The sequence below is a fragment of the Neomonachus schauinslandi genome, chromosome 5, assembly GCF_002201575.2.
Source record: "Neomonachus schauinslandi chromosome 5, ASM220157v2, whole genome shotgun sequence".
NCBI lineage: Eukaryota > Metazoa > Chordata > Mammalia > Carnivora > Phocidae > Neomonachus > Neomonachus schauinslandi.
This window is the reverse complement of record NC_058407.1, coordinates 114,798,668-114,815,021: the sequence shown is the minus strand read 5'-3', so window position 1 is coordinate 114,815,021 and position 16,354 is coordinate 114,798,668. Positions and strand designations below refer to the sequence as shown.

The 16,354-nt window shown below is 43.5% G+C and overlaps 1 protein-coding gene across 1 annotated transcript in view; it reads right to left on the bottom strand.

Moving 5' to 3' along the window:
* Positions 1-13,454, bottom strand: part of ARHGAP21 (Rho GTPase activating protein 21) — a 128,293-nt gene extending 114,839 nt beyond the window's left edge. Inside the window, 2 exon segments of the mRNA XM_021687139.1 lie at positions 11,569-12,030; positions 13,397-13,454. Of these exon segments, the coding sequence (XP_021542814.1) occupies positions 11,569-11,646 (78 nt within the window). The 5' untranslated portion in view covers positions 11,647-12,030; positions 13,397-13,454.
* Positions 13,455-16,354: the final 2,900 nt, after the last annotated feature.

Genomic DNA, 16,354 nt, shown 5'->3' with positions numbered 1-16,354 from the left:
GTGAGTCATGGAAAAGTAGATAAATACTATATGATCTCACTTATATGTGAAATCTGAAATAGACTCACAGAAGATGAGAGTACATTGCGAGGGGCTAGGGAGTAGGGGAAATGGGAAGGTGATTGTCAAAGGGTACAAAGTTTCACTTATGCAAGATTCTGGAGACCTACTCCAGAGCTTAGTGCTTATAGCTAACAATACTGTATACTTAAAATTTACTAAGAGGATAGATCTTATGTTAAAAGCTCTTACCACACACACACAAAAATTGCAGTAACAATACTACAGGGGCAAGAGGAAACTTGAGGTCAGGATTAACGTTTATGGCCCTCATGGAGGGAATGGTTTCATGGTGTATACTTATCCCCAAACCCACTGAGTTGTACACATTAAATATGTAAGCTTTTTACATATCAATCATACCTCAAAAAAGGCATGTAAAATATTCAGAACTCTAAAATATTTGGGTATCTAACAGCTAGTATAACAGGAGGAACTTTGAAGAAGCAGCGCTGGACCTCTGTTTCAACAGCTTTATATCAAAGTCAACTAGGGAAGCTGGGATTTCCTATTAACTCAGAGGCACCGTCTTTATCCTAGGAAAAGAAAGCAAAAGAGAAATCCATTCACCACTGCCATTCCTTCTTCTATTGATATATTCATACCCGCTTTTTAGTGTCTCTTGAAACAGAGATTCAAGCATGGGGTCTAAACTAAACATCACTTCCTAGAAGACAAGAAATACATCGCATATATGCCATCACAGTTTTCTCAAAGGCTTCTCTTAATCCTTTGAATTCAAATCATTCTCTTTTGAGATGCCTATCAACCTCGGTTATGCCTTCTTCATTTGCTTACTGGTCTCACTCTGCCAGATCCTCCTTATCTTGTCAGTGGCTTTGCTCCTTCTCCAACATCACTTTCGATGACTTAAAGAAATCCTGCTTCTTTTGCAGAATTGGCAACTGGACTCTGTGATTAGCTTACATTGTATTTGCATTGTGTTATCCAGTGCATCTCACATTCCGTAAGATTGAAAGACAAGACTGATTCAACAGACAGACAGTATAGCTGCTGGTGTTAAATGAGGAAGGGTATGTAGACAGAATTCTTCTGTTGATGATTTGTTTATTATTATTATGTTAGAATACCTTCTGAAACCCTTCATGATGTATACCTAAGTAAAGAGCACCATAGATATATATATGAATGACAAATATGAAAGAGCACATACAGAGAGAGAATAAGTATACACATACTTTATTCCATTGTAACTTTTCCTATTCTTGATAGCTAATATGAACAAATGACTATAAGATGCACAAGAGAAATTATTCTAACAGTTATTTGCTTAAAGAAAATATACCCTTCTGTAAATGACACTAAACAAATTACTTTTATAATACAGCTAAAAGGTAACTATAGCTTCAATATGAACAGAGCCAGAGCTCTATCGCTTTAAAAATGTTAACTTTTGATCAACGTATAACATACACACAAAAATGTGTGTCACGTATCACTGTTGAATTTTAAAGTGCTCTTTGACATAAAGTTTATTTTATCCGAAAAGAATATTACTTCAGAATACTAATGACATGTAGAAATACATATGATTACAAATAGGAGAAAAATAATTACAATTTTAATCTTGAAATTTTCACTTGTTTAGTCATTTAAATTTTCTCTCCATATTTTTGCCTGTTTTCTTTACACTGATTTCAATTTGGTCGGAAAAATTCCAAAATCAGGGTACCATAAGAATTCAGACTTTGGAAGGAGCTATGAATGCCTTTTAGTCCTGTTTTTCTCAAACTTGGAAGGTCACCAGGGGATCTTTTTAAAAGTTAAGGCTTTTCAGTCTCACTTCCAGGGATTCTAATTCATTAGCTTAATGGTGGAAAGAAGAATCTGTGGTTTTATAAGTTGTCCAAGTGATTCTAATGATCACTCAGATTTGCCTGGCTTAAATTCCTACCAACACAGGAATTCTGTCTGTTATTCCCCAAGTGAAGGTCATCCTATCTGCAAAGAATACATTCAATCTCAGTTACCTTCTATTAAAAATTTTTTTCTTCTGAATACTGAGCTGAATAAATTGGCTCATCTATCTATCCACTGATCCTAGCTCTGCCCTCCATAGCCATACAGAATAAATCTTATCTCTTTCCCATATTACAATCCTTAAAAATACCTTTGTACAGGGGTTCCTGGGTGGCTCAGTCGTTAAGTGTCTGCCTTCGGCTCGGGTCATGATCCCAGGGTCCTGGGATGGAGCCCCACATCGGCCTCCTTGCTCAGCGGGAAGCCTGCCTCTCCCTCTCCCAATCCCCCTGCTTGTGTTCCCTCTCTCGCTCTCTCTCTCTGTCAAATAAATAAATAAAAATCTTAAAAAATAATACCTTTGTACAGTGCTTTCTAAGTTTCTTTTCTCCATTTACAAAATTGGTAAGATATATGTATGTGTGTGTGTCTAAGTATGTATATGTCTATTTATCCACTATCCATCTACATAGAGAGACCCACATGTACAGAAGGGGTGCTGACCCCCACATAGTTCAAAATTTCTGTGTAACTCTCTATTCCCCAAAACTTACTGTTGACTGGACACCTTACTGATGACAGAAACAGTCGATTAAAACATATTTTGTATATTATATGTATTATATAGTCTATTCTTACAGTGAAGTAAGCTAGAGAAAATATGTTACTAACAAAATCATAAAGAAAAGAAAATATATTTACAGTACTGTCTTGTTTTTGTCGAAAAATATCCGCATGTAAGTAGACCCACACAGTTCAAACCTGTGCTGTTCGGGGTCAACTGTATATATCTTCCCTATGGGCAGAGAATGGTGTCTATAATATATCATTAAATGAAAACAAAAGTAAATTGAAAACATTTCCTAAAAGCATTATAATAAATATCTGATTTAAACTGGGTGCCCAGAGCATTTCCTTCCCTTCACATTCGCTAGATAGATATGTTTCCAGAAGCCAATACGCAGAACCCAGAGGAGAAAGTAAGACTCATTGACAAGCTAACACAAGTTCTTTTAAATATAGAATCTTTACTTATTAGCAAACTTCTAGGAATTAAAGATGCCTAGATATCTTGAGGCTTAAAAAAAAAAATGATACCTATTAATCCCCAAGATCATAGGAGATAAGACATATCCAGGAGAAATGTGATCACAAATCCAGCTTTCTATCTATTGATATTTAAGGATACTCTCCACATTGTAAGAAAAAAGAACATCTTGGCGCCTGGGTGGCTCAGTTGGTTAAGTGACTGCCTTCGGCCCAGGTCATGATCCTGGAGTCCCAGGATCGAGTCCCACATCGGGCTCCCTGCTCAGCAGGGAATCTGCTTCTCCCTCTGACCCTACCCCCTCTCGTGTTCTCTCATTCTCTCTCTCTCAGATAAATAAAATCTTTAAAAAAAAAAAAAAGAAGAACATCTTGATTTTCTTAAGAAGTTCTTAAGAAGTTCAAGATATATGAAAGATTAATGAAGTGAACAAGAGTGTAAGTCAAGAGACTAAGACTATGTCCTCACTTGGTTATAAGAAGGAAAAAGAAGTTGCGGGATCAGGAGCAGCACTCCATATGTAGCACTATTCCTGAGTGCCAGATGTGGATCCAGAACAGGGGTGTGCGACAAGGGGAAAAGGCAAGAAGAAACCAATTCTGAATCAAAAACACGCCCAGTATCAAATAGAAGACTCAACAGCAGCCAGTGTGACTAAGGAAAAGTAAATACACTCTTTAACTCGCCAGTTTTTGATAATAATAGTTTGCTCTGGTCTGCCTAAAAACTTTCCCAAAGGTAGGTGAGCATTCAGAAATATCAGATTTGGGTTCTCAATCTATTCCCTTATTCACAAATCTACACAAGGGGATTCCTTGCATATTAATAGATAACTAGAAGAAAGAGGACTTACAAAAAACAATTTCCATCACATTTAGTTTTTAAACCAAAGTACAGTGTATCCATTTGTCTCTCAGATTATTTTAGAAGTACAAAAGGCCATCTTCCAGATTTTATTGTGAAATAACCTATTTGCACAATACTCAATTTTTTTAAGAATATGAAGCTTCACTCAAAAACTATTTTGGTGGAAGCAATCCAAAATGAAGCTTTTACATGAAGATGTCTTCCTACTTCAAACCAAGAGAACATATAGAAGGCTCATAAGATTTAACATATTTAATTCTTCATGGTCAATTAAAATTAGATAAATAATAGGACAATCTTTAAGTCCAATAACCTTTTTGTTTACTAATCTAATCACATCAACCAGAAAGAAAAACAAGTGCCTCCCATATGGTCTTTCTGTAAGAGAAAGTAGCTGCATTCAGTAACGCATCTGTGCGTCTTTACCCACACTAGCATTGCTCACGCTGAAATCACCATATTGTTGTTAACTATCGTTAAGATGACAGGTCCCTTCACAAAGCAAAGAACAAAAGAAATGGATTATCACTTTTGTACTAGAATTATCTGACCTGGTGAAAACTAAAGAAATGAAGAAAGGATCAGAGACTCTGTAACCAAGGAATAAGGACTTCACAAAATGTTTATCTTAGAAGAAATGAATGCTAAGGAACACTGACAATGTATGGAGAAATTTTCTGCAGCCGGGGGTACTCATTTGTTGATGGCCTGTATCTAGTGATAGGGTCCCACCCAATCCATTCAAATCGGGACTTCTGCTGAAATGTCACTTCATACCTGCTGCTGCTTCTGCTAGTCTGAATTCTGGCAGGCTTTCCCTTTAATCCCAACCCGCAGCATAAAGCTTTTGACATGCAATGGTATTCTGACATACAGACTCAGGTATACAAAGGAACACATGTTTAAAGTTAAATAACAGTGTTATATTACATGGTAGTACAACGAGCCTAGAATGAATCCTCGGCCTCCCCTGAAAAAAAACACATGCTTTTAAAAAAGTACTCAAGTATTGTTTTGTGTAGTGTGTATCCTTCTCAAAGAGTATTTAAGTATTATTTTAAGCAGTGTAGGTTTTCTAGAAACCAGATTTCCACAAGACTAGTAACATATTGCCCATTTTAAAAAATCTGTAAATGGTGTCTTTTTTTTTTGTAAGATTTTTATTTATTTATTGAGAGAGATAGTGATAGAGAGAGAGCATGAGAGGGGGAGAGTCAGAGGGAGAGGCAGACTCCCCGCTGAGCAGGGAGCCTGATGCGGGACTCGATCCCGGGACTTCAGGATCATGACCCGAGCCGAAGGCAGTCGCCTAAACAACTGAGCCACCCAGGCGCCCCTGTAAATGGTGTCTTTTTATCACAGTTTTGGAATTAAGCAAAAAAGAGAAAATACAAAAATAATATAATCCCCAAATTCTCATCATCTAGAATTAACAACTGCTAACATTTTGTCATAATCAATGTCATGATCGTTTTTAACTTGTAATGAAATGTTTATATTACAAGATATTTAATAAAGAACATTAGTATATTAGCTATTCATTTTAAGAAAAAAAATTTTACCAATACAGGCGTATTGTCTTTTTATAGTTTCCCCGCCAGCCTGATTCCCCATCCACTGGTGTGTTAATTACCATTATCTCACCTCTTAGTGCAAATTATTTCATACATGTGTGCTACACACTGGGTTACTGTTACTTGGTTACCAGCTTCCCAAAGGGAGGAAAGATGCAAAGAAAAAAGGCACCAAGATGTGAACAGCAGTCCTAATGGAAATGGAGGTCTAGAAGACAAAATACTCACACCCTACACACTTCTGTACAATCTACATTAAGTATTCACATGTTATGTACCCATATGTAAACTCAGTAACATTTTAGAATTTTTTCTTAGTCTTGATTCACTCATTCATTCACTCATTGGAAAAAATATTTGTGGGCCAATAATGGGCTAGGCATTCTTCTAGGCACAGAAAATACCATGTGAACAAAACGAACTGCACTTAACACTTTTATTTTAGATACATGATCTGCCCAAACAAATAAGCAAAATCAGATGGATAAGCATGTTACATGGAGAGTAAGTGACAGGGGAGAAAAACACAGCAAGGAAGGAGGGCAGGTTGTGTCGTGGGAGAAGGAGAGAGGAGTTCAATAAACTCAATGGTCAGCAAAGGCCTCACTCAGGTGACCTCAAGGCAAAACCTCAAGGAGATGAGGAAGCGAGCCCTGGGGACGCCTGAGCGGGGACAGTGCTCCAAGTGGACGGTACATCTAGTGGTGGGAAGGCTCTGGGGAATGCCATACCCAGTGTGTGTGCACAAGAGTCCAGAATGGCTAGTACAGAGTAAGGACAGTGAGTGAGAGCAGCAGGAGGTGAGATTCGGGAGGTGGGAGGGCAAATTGTGCAGGGCTTTGCAGGGTACGGAAGAACTTCGGCTTTTAACCCTGAGGGAAATGAGAAGCCTCCTGAGGAATGTGAGCAAAGGAGTGACATGCTCTGATTTACAGAAGGTCCACTCTGGTTCCTGTGTGGAGAACAGACTCGAGGCTGGCAAGCACTTGAAGCTGTGAGACAGTCAACCAGATTTGCATGGTATGCATGAGAGAGATCAAAGATCACTCCAAGAAGCCTGACCTGGAAGGCAGGAGGGCTAGTGCTGGAGAGGACGAGAAAACTAGGAAGGTGGTCAGGAAGAGATGTAGAGAATCAGGAGTTCGGTTTTCGATATGCCTCTTTACTATTCAAGTGGAGACTGAGTGGTCAGGTGGACGTAGGAATCTGAATTCAAGGGATATAGAGACCAAATGGGTGGAGACAACACACACACACACAAATATATAGACATAAGTATGGATTATCAGTATATACTTGATGTTTAAAGTCATGAAAGTGAGCACAGAGAGAAGAAAAGAGGGTCAAACTCTGATGTATATGAAGATTTAGCAGGCCAGAAAGTTGAGGAAATCCAGGTACTGAGAAGTGAGAAGGAGGGATCAATGAGGTAGGCGGATAATCAAGACAGTACAGGGTACTGAATCTAAGTGAACAGTGAATAAAATTAAAGGCCTTCCTACATATTCATTAATTCAACACTATTTACTGAGCACCTACTATGAGCCAGACACAGGAGAAGCAAACATGGTGCCTGTTCTTACGGGGGTTGCAGTCCAGGGGGGAATAGAGATAAATAACTTGCAAGCACTATTCCTGATAAAGTACAGGGTGTTTTGGGATAATGCTCTGGGGCAGCTAATCCAGTCTTGGAGGGTCAGGAAAGGCTTTCCTGAGGAAGTGATGTTGAAGAAGAGACCAGAACGATGAGGAAAATCAGGCATGGAGGAGAGAGGGGTGGAGGAGGGGCAGGTGGAAGGAAGGGTGGGAGAAAACAGCATTTGCAAGGACCCAAAGTGGAGAGGCTTGTGGAACGGACAGCATAGGAAACACAGGAAGTGTGGGAGAAGGGCGGCCCAGATTATTTACTGTCCTTGCAGACTTCTCAGGAGTTTGAACTTTATCCCAAAGGCAACGGGAAGCCAGAAAATTGTTTTACACAGGGGTACGTAACAATCGGCCTTCGATTTCAGGAGGAGCACTGTAACTATGGCAGGGGTAGAGTGCTGCTCAGGCTGGGCAACTGGGAAAGTAGTTAGGAAGCCTGGCCGGCCGGTGGCTCAACACCGAGATGCAGCTGACCTGAACTCAGGTAGTGGCGGTGGGATGTGGAATGCAGACTCGACAGGACTTTGGATAGGAGGAATGAGGAGAGAGGAGGGTCAAGGATGATAACCTGGTTTTTGACTGGGACAGATAAGGAGATAGCTGTGCTACTCACTAAAAGAAGCAAGAGGGGAAGGTTGCTGGTTAAGAGTAGAATTTGTTAAGTTTGAAATGCCTGTGGGCAATTAAAAAAAACCCACAAAACTGTTTAGTAAATAGGCAAAAGGCTACATAGGTCTGGAGATCAACTACAAAACCTGCGACTGAGCTATAAATTTGGAGTCCCCAGCATGCAGAGTAAAGCCATGGGAGAGCGTAAAATGAAACCCAGACAGTGAAAAAGAGAAGAGAAGAGGAATGGCAAAAGCCTGGCTCTACGTAAAGCCCACGTGAAAGGGGCAGAGAGGACGAGGAACCCCAGGGAGAGAGAGAGAAAGCAGAAGAGCGCCTGAGAAGGAACAAGGGAGTCTGGGATAAAAGCAAAGTGCACAGTATTCCAGAAAGAGGAGCAAAAGTATGAATCCTCATGAGTTCATACACAGAAAAATGCCTTGCTGTATTATTTACATTATTCCAAAATCAACCTACAATTATCTTTCATCAGCTGTAATACTCAGTCATAGGATAATCTTAGTCTAGATGAAGAAGCCAGACATAAAATGAAATAAATTAATAAATAATACTGATTAGCATCAGTAAACACATTTAACAACAGACAATGAAAGTGCTAAAAATTCTATTACTGGGCAATACTATTGCCTACAGATAAAAAGTAATATAAATATTAGAAATAGGAAAAAGAGGGGCGCCTGGGTGGCTCAGTCGGTTAAGCGGTTAAGTGCCTGCCTTCGGCTCAGGTCATGATCCAGGTCCTGGGATCAGCCCTGTGCAGGGAATCCCTGCTCAACGGGGAGTCTGCTTCTCCCTCTCCCTCTGCCCCTCCCCCTGCTTGTGCGCTCACTCTCTCTGTCAAATAAATGAATAAAACCTTAAAAAAAAAAAATAGGAAAAATAATGTGGTCTAAAAAGCTGAGGAATAAGTTTTCACCTTTGGTTAAAAAAAAAAAGAGGCAAGCTGAACCTTGAAGGATGAGCTCTATAGGATATGAAAGGGGTGATCACATCACCAAGGATTCAGGGTCTAAATTAAGCGATTCTGCGAGCAAAGCCACTCAAGGCAAGATGTCGAAATAGTTCACAGACCAGACTGTACACAGACACACACCAAAACACACTTACCAGCTCAGAGTGAGTGATACGATTATTTGCAGACATGCAAAGTCTATAACTCTGCATGAGTAGAATTGTGCCATCCTTACTGTACAATCCCAAGATACAGTCTACTTACTTGTCACAATTCATTATTTGAAGAGGATTGTTTGTTAGTTGTTTGGTTTTTAACCTTCCAGTATATCCTTGGGGAGGGGTGCTTATATTTATTCATGTACCAACACAATTAGATTCTAATATATAAGATGAACAAGTTTCTGAACATTCTTCAACAAAGCAGTAGCCCTTATTTATAAAAGGTGGAATTAACTAACTAGATAAGTCATGAATCAGAGATTCCTATTAATTTACTATATCAGTTTCTTCTGTCCTGCACAGTTAAGTTTTTTGGCTGATTAACAACATTAATATTAAGACATATATGCTCGTGTCTTCGTTAGGTAAAAACACACGTAAATTTACAAACACACATTTAGCTATTGGTTTCTAAAAGTTTTTAAAGAATGACCGTATACAACTCTAGAATGTAATACTTCTAATAAAATTAAGTGCAGTGTTCAAAGACTTGAATAGATATCAACCCAAAGTATTCCAGTGGCAACTCTCTCTTTATTACTAGTAAATACTCACAAGATTTAAAGTGCATCAGAAGTATCAATAAGAGCTAAATACACAACAATGAAACAGGCAATAATTACTCCTTAAGCTGAGATTTTAAAATGCTGTCTGACAGCATACAGCCCCTTTATTTCCATTCCCACATATTAAGCAAAAAATACCTACCTATTCTTTAAAAATCCAAACAATATGATAGCCTAATACCAAACTCAAGTTCTGTGTATAATCTTTAAATGAGCAAAATACAGGCAATATACTGTTTTCTTGGTCCCCAAACTACAAATAGTATGTCTATGCCAGCAGTAACAGTCAAATGAAAATAAATTTCACAGCCCTTAAAAAAATACGTAACTGTCAGTGTTAATGTAAGCAAGTTTGCAACTGGAAACACTGCTCCCTAGTCAAGGACAAGATGTATCTATTATAAATTCTTGGTTTTGGGAGATCCCTTAAATGATAAAAAAAAAAAAAAAAAAAAAAAAACCAAAAAACAAATAATATTAGTTTTTGCAAATATAATGCAAATAGCATGCTAATTAAAGTATTCACAAGACAAAGACAAATGAGGCTTTGGGACCACAGTACATATTATTATGTAACTACAATACACATTAAGCAATCTCCAAGTTGGAGGTAGGCCTTCCAAAAGGAGTTATTATGGTTTACCATGATCAGAGGACTGTGGTGTTATACTCAATCACGTTTTCACCTGCAAGCAGGTGTTTACAGGTGTCAAAAAGTAAAACACTGATTCTAACTGTAAACTTCTAGTTCTAAGGAGTTGTACAGTACCCACCTCCCTGTATTTTCTGCATAAACTTTCTAATCCTGTATGAAATGAGCTGTATGAAGTGAGCTACATGAAGCAAGTTTCTCTGCATGCTTTAAAAACAAAAATTTAACTTGACTCATTTTTATTAAAATGCCAAAACTCACACACTCAAGAACTAGACCTTGTTTCGATGGCCATGAAGTGAAAATTTAACACTTACAAGGTACAAAAGAAATAGTGAGAGTAAAGCCTCTTTGGGGGATGTTACTATAATCTATTCAATCCTTCAATAAAAATATAGACGGCTCAAAAGTAAAGTTTAAAGGGTAACAATATTCAGTACACTTAGCAAGCAAATTACAGAAACCAATAACCAAGTAAACACAATACAGTCGTTACAGAATGAAATATAACATATAGAGACTATATATATATATATACATACATAAAGAGAAGAAAGAATATAAGAGGCAACAGGGCATATGGGTGTCATAAATCAATGGATTTTCTGATTTCTGTCCTGCCTGCTCAAAACATTTCAGGAAGCCTGGCATATAATCATCTGAGCCTTCCCAAAGATGATGGTCTAAAGGCAATGCAAGCCACCTGACACCCCAGGGCAGCTCACAGAACTTCTGAGCAGTGAAAAGAAGGGCATAAATAAAAGAACAGTAATGTCAGGAGATTTTTCAGGGAGTTGGAATTACAACTCTATAAATCTGTTTTTCAGGGCTGTGCTTAAACTGTCCACGGGAAAAGACTTGTTTTTCTACCCAGAGCAGAGATCCACATCAACAGCAAGCCAGAATACTCATCAAAGCCAAAGTGAGACTGAGGTCCCGTTACAACAAGCATACCCGCTGCCGTCTCTCCACCTCTGGTAGCCAATCTTGCATACATACCCACAAAATGCACAAAGGCATCCCCTAACCGGCCCAACTCCAAAACTACTGGAGGATGGGAACTGAAGGAAAAGAGAGACACTTGCAGTATTCCCAGTCACCTGAAATGGGAGAATTCCCTACTCTGAGGTGATGCATGGGCAAGATGGGGAATTTCAAAGTGAAGAAACCCTTCTTTCAGAAGAATCACTGGAAGTTCCTGGAAACAAAAATGGGCAAGGTTGCACCGCCCTAGGGTCAAGCTGGGACACTCCCACAAATCAGCCCAAAGGCCCCAAAGCCTCTCCTGAGGCCCATGGCAGCTGACCCACCCCACCCCACCGGCAGGACACCTTGTAGACAGTGGCCCAAAGATGCTGCCTCTGTGCTTACCTCACAGGTGGGGGACCCGCAGGCCTTGAGCTTGTCACCATCTCCCTCCGGTAGACCAGTCCGACGTGTGGCCATCATTTCATTTCAAATTACAAAGAAGGGACCAACCCTTTGGAGTCCACATTGGGGGGGCGGAATGCCACCACACACCAAAAAGGGAAGAATTCCACACCAGGCTCCGAGGAGGTGCAGGGCTGGTGAAACAAGTAATGTGCCTGGGGAATGAAATGTTTTTATGAAGCCCCTTCAAAACGCCCTGATGGATTTCTTCGGACTTCAACTGACTTCACCGTCTTCGTCCATTTCTCGAGACTTAAAAAACAAAGAAGACGGGTCTTCTTGGCAGCTAATGAGGCCAACTGCAGAAAGCGGTCCCCCTCCTCCTCCCAGAGCTACTCCGTGACCAAGAGGAATCTGAGTGGGTCGCGAAGGCTCGAGCGTCAGCTCCCAAAGAGATCTCTCCTGGAACAGGGAATAGTTAAGGGCATGAACTTTCTCCGGACGCTGACCTTAGCCTTGCCACAAGTCTACACCAAGTTCGCGGTTCCAACACTTAGAAAGATTATTCGGTCCCTGCTGATGAACCTCACGCACGAAAAGAGGAAATAATCCTCCCAGAGAAAACAGAAAGAAAAAAGGAAAAACCTATAAATCAGGGGAAAAAATGAGAAGCATCGGAACTGCACGGTGGTTGCGTCAAACACGCCTGGTAGGTGTGCAGCCTTCAGGAAAAAAAAAATTCCCTTTTCAAGTGCATTTTAATTAATGTATTTTCTGGGCAGAAGAGAGAGTGTATAGGCTCTTGGGCATCACCCAGATACGTACACTTAACGGAAGTTTTCTCCCCACGAGATTAAAATGTAATACTTTTCAAAAACCCTGATCGCTCCCCTACACCCCCCACCAAAATAAAAACAAAAAGCCAGCCTCGGAGGCGGGCAGCGCCGGCCCAGCCGGCGTTTGCTGGCGGGCGGGGTAAGTCTGGGCGCCCGCAGCCGTGCCCCTGCGCCCCGAGGCTGCCCCCGAGGAGGCGGCTGTTTTGCTTGGCCCGCGGCGGGGCTGGGCGGGGAGGTGTGCGCGGCCGCGAGTGGGACCCGGGCGCAACTCCCTCTCCGGGGCATTATTCTGGAGCGACAAAAATGAAGCCGCAGCCCGGGCAACTTTTATTTACTTGCTGCTCCCCAAACTACCATTCGACACACTATCTTTCCCTTTCCCTGGGGCCACCTAGGGAAGACAAAAAAAAAAAAAAAAAATAGGAAAAAGAAAACCACCACCCACCTACCACTATTTCCTCCGCCCCTTCCAGAGGCGGGTCGGTAATCTCGATCTCCCGGGAAGGGAGACCCAAATATGTACTTTTAAAACAAGGTGTCGGGAGACCCGGGGGAAAAACAAAAAACAAGGGGCTTACCCTTCCCAGCCCGCTTGGCCCAGCTTCCGAGGCGCGGCGGCGAGCAGGAGCGGGGACGCGGGCCGGGCGCCGGGCCCGGCCGGGACACGCTAGGCCGCAGGCTCGGTTAATATTCATGAGCGGACGGGAGGCGCCCCTCCTCCACGGCCGGCCGGCCGGCCGGACCCCGACGCCCGCCGCCGGCCTTTGTGCCCTTCCCTCCTTCCTCCGGCCCTCCCTCGCTCCGCACACGCGGGCGCGGCCCCTCCGCCCCCGCCGGGTGCCCGCCGCGGGCTCCCTCCGGCCCCGCGCCAGCGCCGGGCGGGGTGGCCTGAGGTGGCGGGAAGGGAGGGAGCCCGCGGCGAGCCGGGCTCTCCACCCGCCCGCGGGCGCTGCGCCCTCTCGGCTAAGGCGGAAAGTAAAACAGACACGCACCGGAGAAAGCGGGGGCGACTGGATCCGCTCGGGGCTGGCTGGCCCCAGGCAGCGCGCCCCGCACGCCCGGCGCGAGCCGGACGGAGCGGGAGGACGATCCGGCGCTGCCCCGCCGCCGCCGCGCTCCGAGGCCGCCGCCCCCGGCCGGCCGCTCCCAGGGACCGCCGCGACCTGCCTCGGCCGGCCCCGGGCTCTCGGCCGCCGCGGGAGGGCGTGGGGCGGGGCGGCGGCCGCCGGACTCTCCCCTCGCCTCGCCGGGCCGGGCCGGGGCCGCGCTCGGGCGCCCGCGATCGCCAAGTGACAGAAGTGCCTCGCTCCGCTGCCGCGCCGAGCTGTTTCCCGGGGGCGGATTTCTCGCTTCTTCCTCCCTGGATCCACCTCCTCCCACTCCACCTCCTTCCCCTCCCCTCCCCAGGGGAGGCTCTGAGGCTGAATATTTTCTGTCTTGAATAATACGGTCCCGGGAACCGACGCTGGAGAAGGGGGATTAGCCCGGGTAGGGGGTACTCGCCAACCCCCTCCCAAGGCGTCTCCGACCTACAAGGCCTCAGTGGCCCGCCGGCACCCCCCCCCCCCCAAAATCAGGCACACACAAAACCTCCCCTTCTTTCTCCAGTCTGCCGAGCGCAGAGCGGGAGCGGCCAGGAACCGCGGTTTCTCCTGGGGAAGAAGACTAGGTGCTTGGTTGTCAGGGGCGGAGAGGGGGACAGTGCTATGGCTCGGTTCGCGAATTTGAAGGGTCACAGGTCCCAGACTGCGGGGAACATATCTTGGCGCTGTATTTTGTTTTTGGCTTTTTTTTTTTGGCTGCGGGAGAGGAAAGAAGCGGCGATGCGACGTGCGACTTCAAGATAATAAGGGAGTGTCCTTTCACGCCCAACAGCAAAATAGTTTCTCGTGTTGGGGGAAGGGGGTCGCAGCGAGGCGTTGTTCATTCAATTATTTTTCCTTTCTAAATCTGCAGATAGTTGAATGAAGTCGGCGCGACTAGCGGAACCGAGGAAAGGTGGCTGCGCCGCTCCACTCTACAGGTCACAGCGGCTCCGGGACCAGAGCACAACCGCAGCCCCTCCCCACCCATTCCAAGGCCTGCCTCAGACCCCGGGCGGCTCGCTCCGCCCCGCCGCGCCTCACAACATCTCCCGCTGCAAATGGCCCAATCCGGAGACGCGACGAGAGAACACGAGCCAATCAGGAGCTGCTGACTCAGGCTTCCCTCCACCCTTTGCCCCTCCCCTGGTAGGAAAAGCCACCGCCCCTCTGTCTCCCCTTCCCACCCCCCCCACCCCCCGCCCCACCACCCCCGGGGAGGTGGCTTACCGACCTGCTCGCATCCTCCCGGGGCTGGAGTGGGGTAGCCCGCTGGAGCGGCGGCGTTTGTCACCTTGTCACCCTCATCCTCACCCTCTCCCAGACACACCCCTACTCCCTTTCCCAGTCCTCCTGCTGGTGCTGTTGAGGGTCATTTGTATCCTCACTCCGGCGGAGGACTGCCAGCTATTGTGTCTGATCAGCTGCCACCACCATCCTGAGGGAAAAAAAGGAACAAAACCAAGAAGCTACGGGGTCTGCTTACCTTTTCCTTCTTTCTTACCGCACTACCCCCTGAAGATTTTAAGACACCTTCCCATCCCCTGCTCCCCGTACGCTGCCTGGGGTCCTGTTTCTCCATGAGGAAAAAACCAAACAAACAAATAAAAACACACTCCCTGGAGCCTGAATACCTGTGCCTTAATTTTTAATATTCGTCAGAGTGGAAGGTGCCAAGAATTGAGAATATACAACTAAATCCTCAGCCTCAATTAGAGGAAAGACTTTGACTGGATCATCTTTATATGGCCATGAAATTTGCATGTTCGTGACAGGCCCTGACAAAACTAGTCAGCCAACAACAAAGAAAGAAAGAAAGAGAGAGAGAGAGAGAGAAAGAAAAGAAAGAAAGAAAGAAAGAGAGAGAGAGAGAGAAAAAGAAGAAAGAAAGAGAGGGAGAGAAAGAAAGAAAGAATAAAATAGAGGGAATGCCTACCAGTCATTTGGTAATTTACTGAATAGCCCACTGGGCTATATAGCAGGATCCAGTTCTAGATACTGTTGAGTAAATTAACAAGAAGTGAATAGAAATGCAGGGTTCAAGTAGTGTACCTCTAGTGGGCTTATAGAATATGTCCAGAAAGAAAAAACAATTTCAAGCACAAAACAACTCCTTACAAATGCAAATGTGCATGCATGGCTAAACTGAGTACTTCATAGCTGAGGACATCTAGGGTTAAGATTTTTGCAATGGAAATTTTTATAAATGTTGATTTTGAAAAAGATTTTCAGTTTGGTAAAGGAGAGTAAATATTGGCCATGGATGGAGACATGAAAGGAGGTAAACACATTTTAGAAACTGTAGGAAAATAACATAACCTAGAAAGACATTTCTATAAAAGGTAAATGGAAGCATCAAGATTACAGTCTAGCTCCATCATTTACCTTGTGACTTAAGGCAAACTATTACTTCTGTGTATAAGTATTAGAGCTCTCAAGTAATAATACTGACTGCCATCTAGATAGCACCGCCTCTGTGCTAGGTGTTCCTCCAAGAGCTTTACACACAACTTCATGAGATAACTAACTGTGTGACAGAGCCAGGAATAAGCCCAGAAGGTCAGCTCCAGAGTCCATGCTTTTCTCCACAACACTATACTACCTCTACCATGGTTTTTAACAGTAATAACAACATTAACTAACCTTTACTTAGCTTATTGTGTCCTAATTATTGTGCTTTGTGGGTAACTAATTTAATCTTACCTCTGGGTTAGGCATGATTATGATGTTCCATATTGGGGAATGTTTTTAAGAGCCATTATGAGAAGTTACTATTATATGTATCTTATTTCTGTTAGGATGGGAATGATCATGATGTTCTAAAATTTGAGGATATTTTTAAGAATCACTATGATAAATTGCTATCAT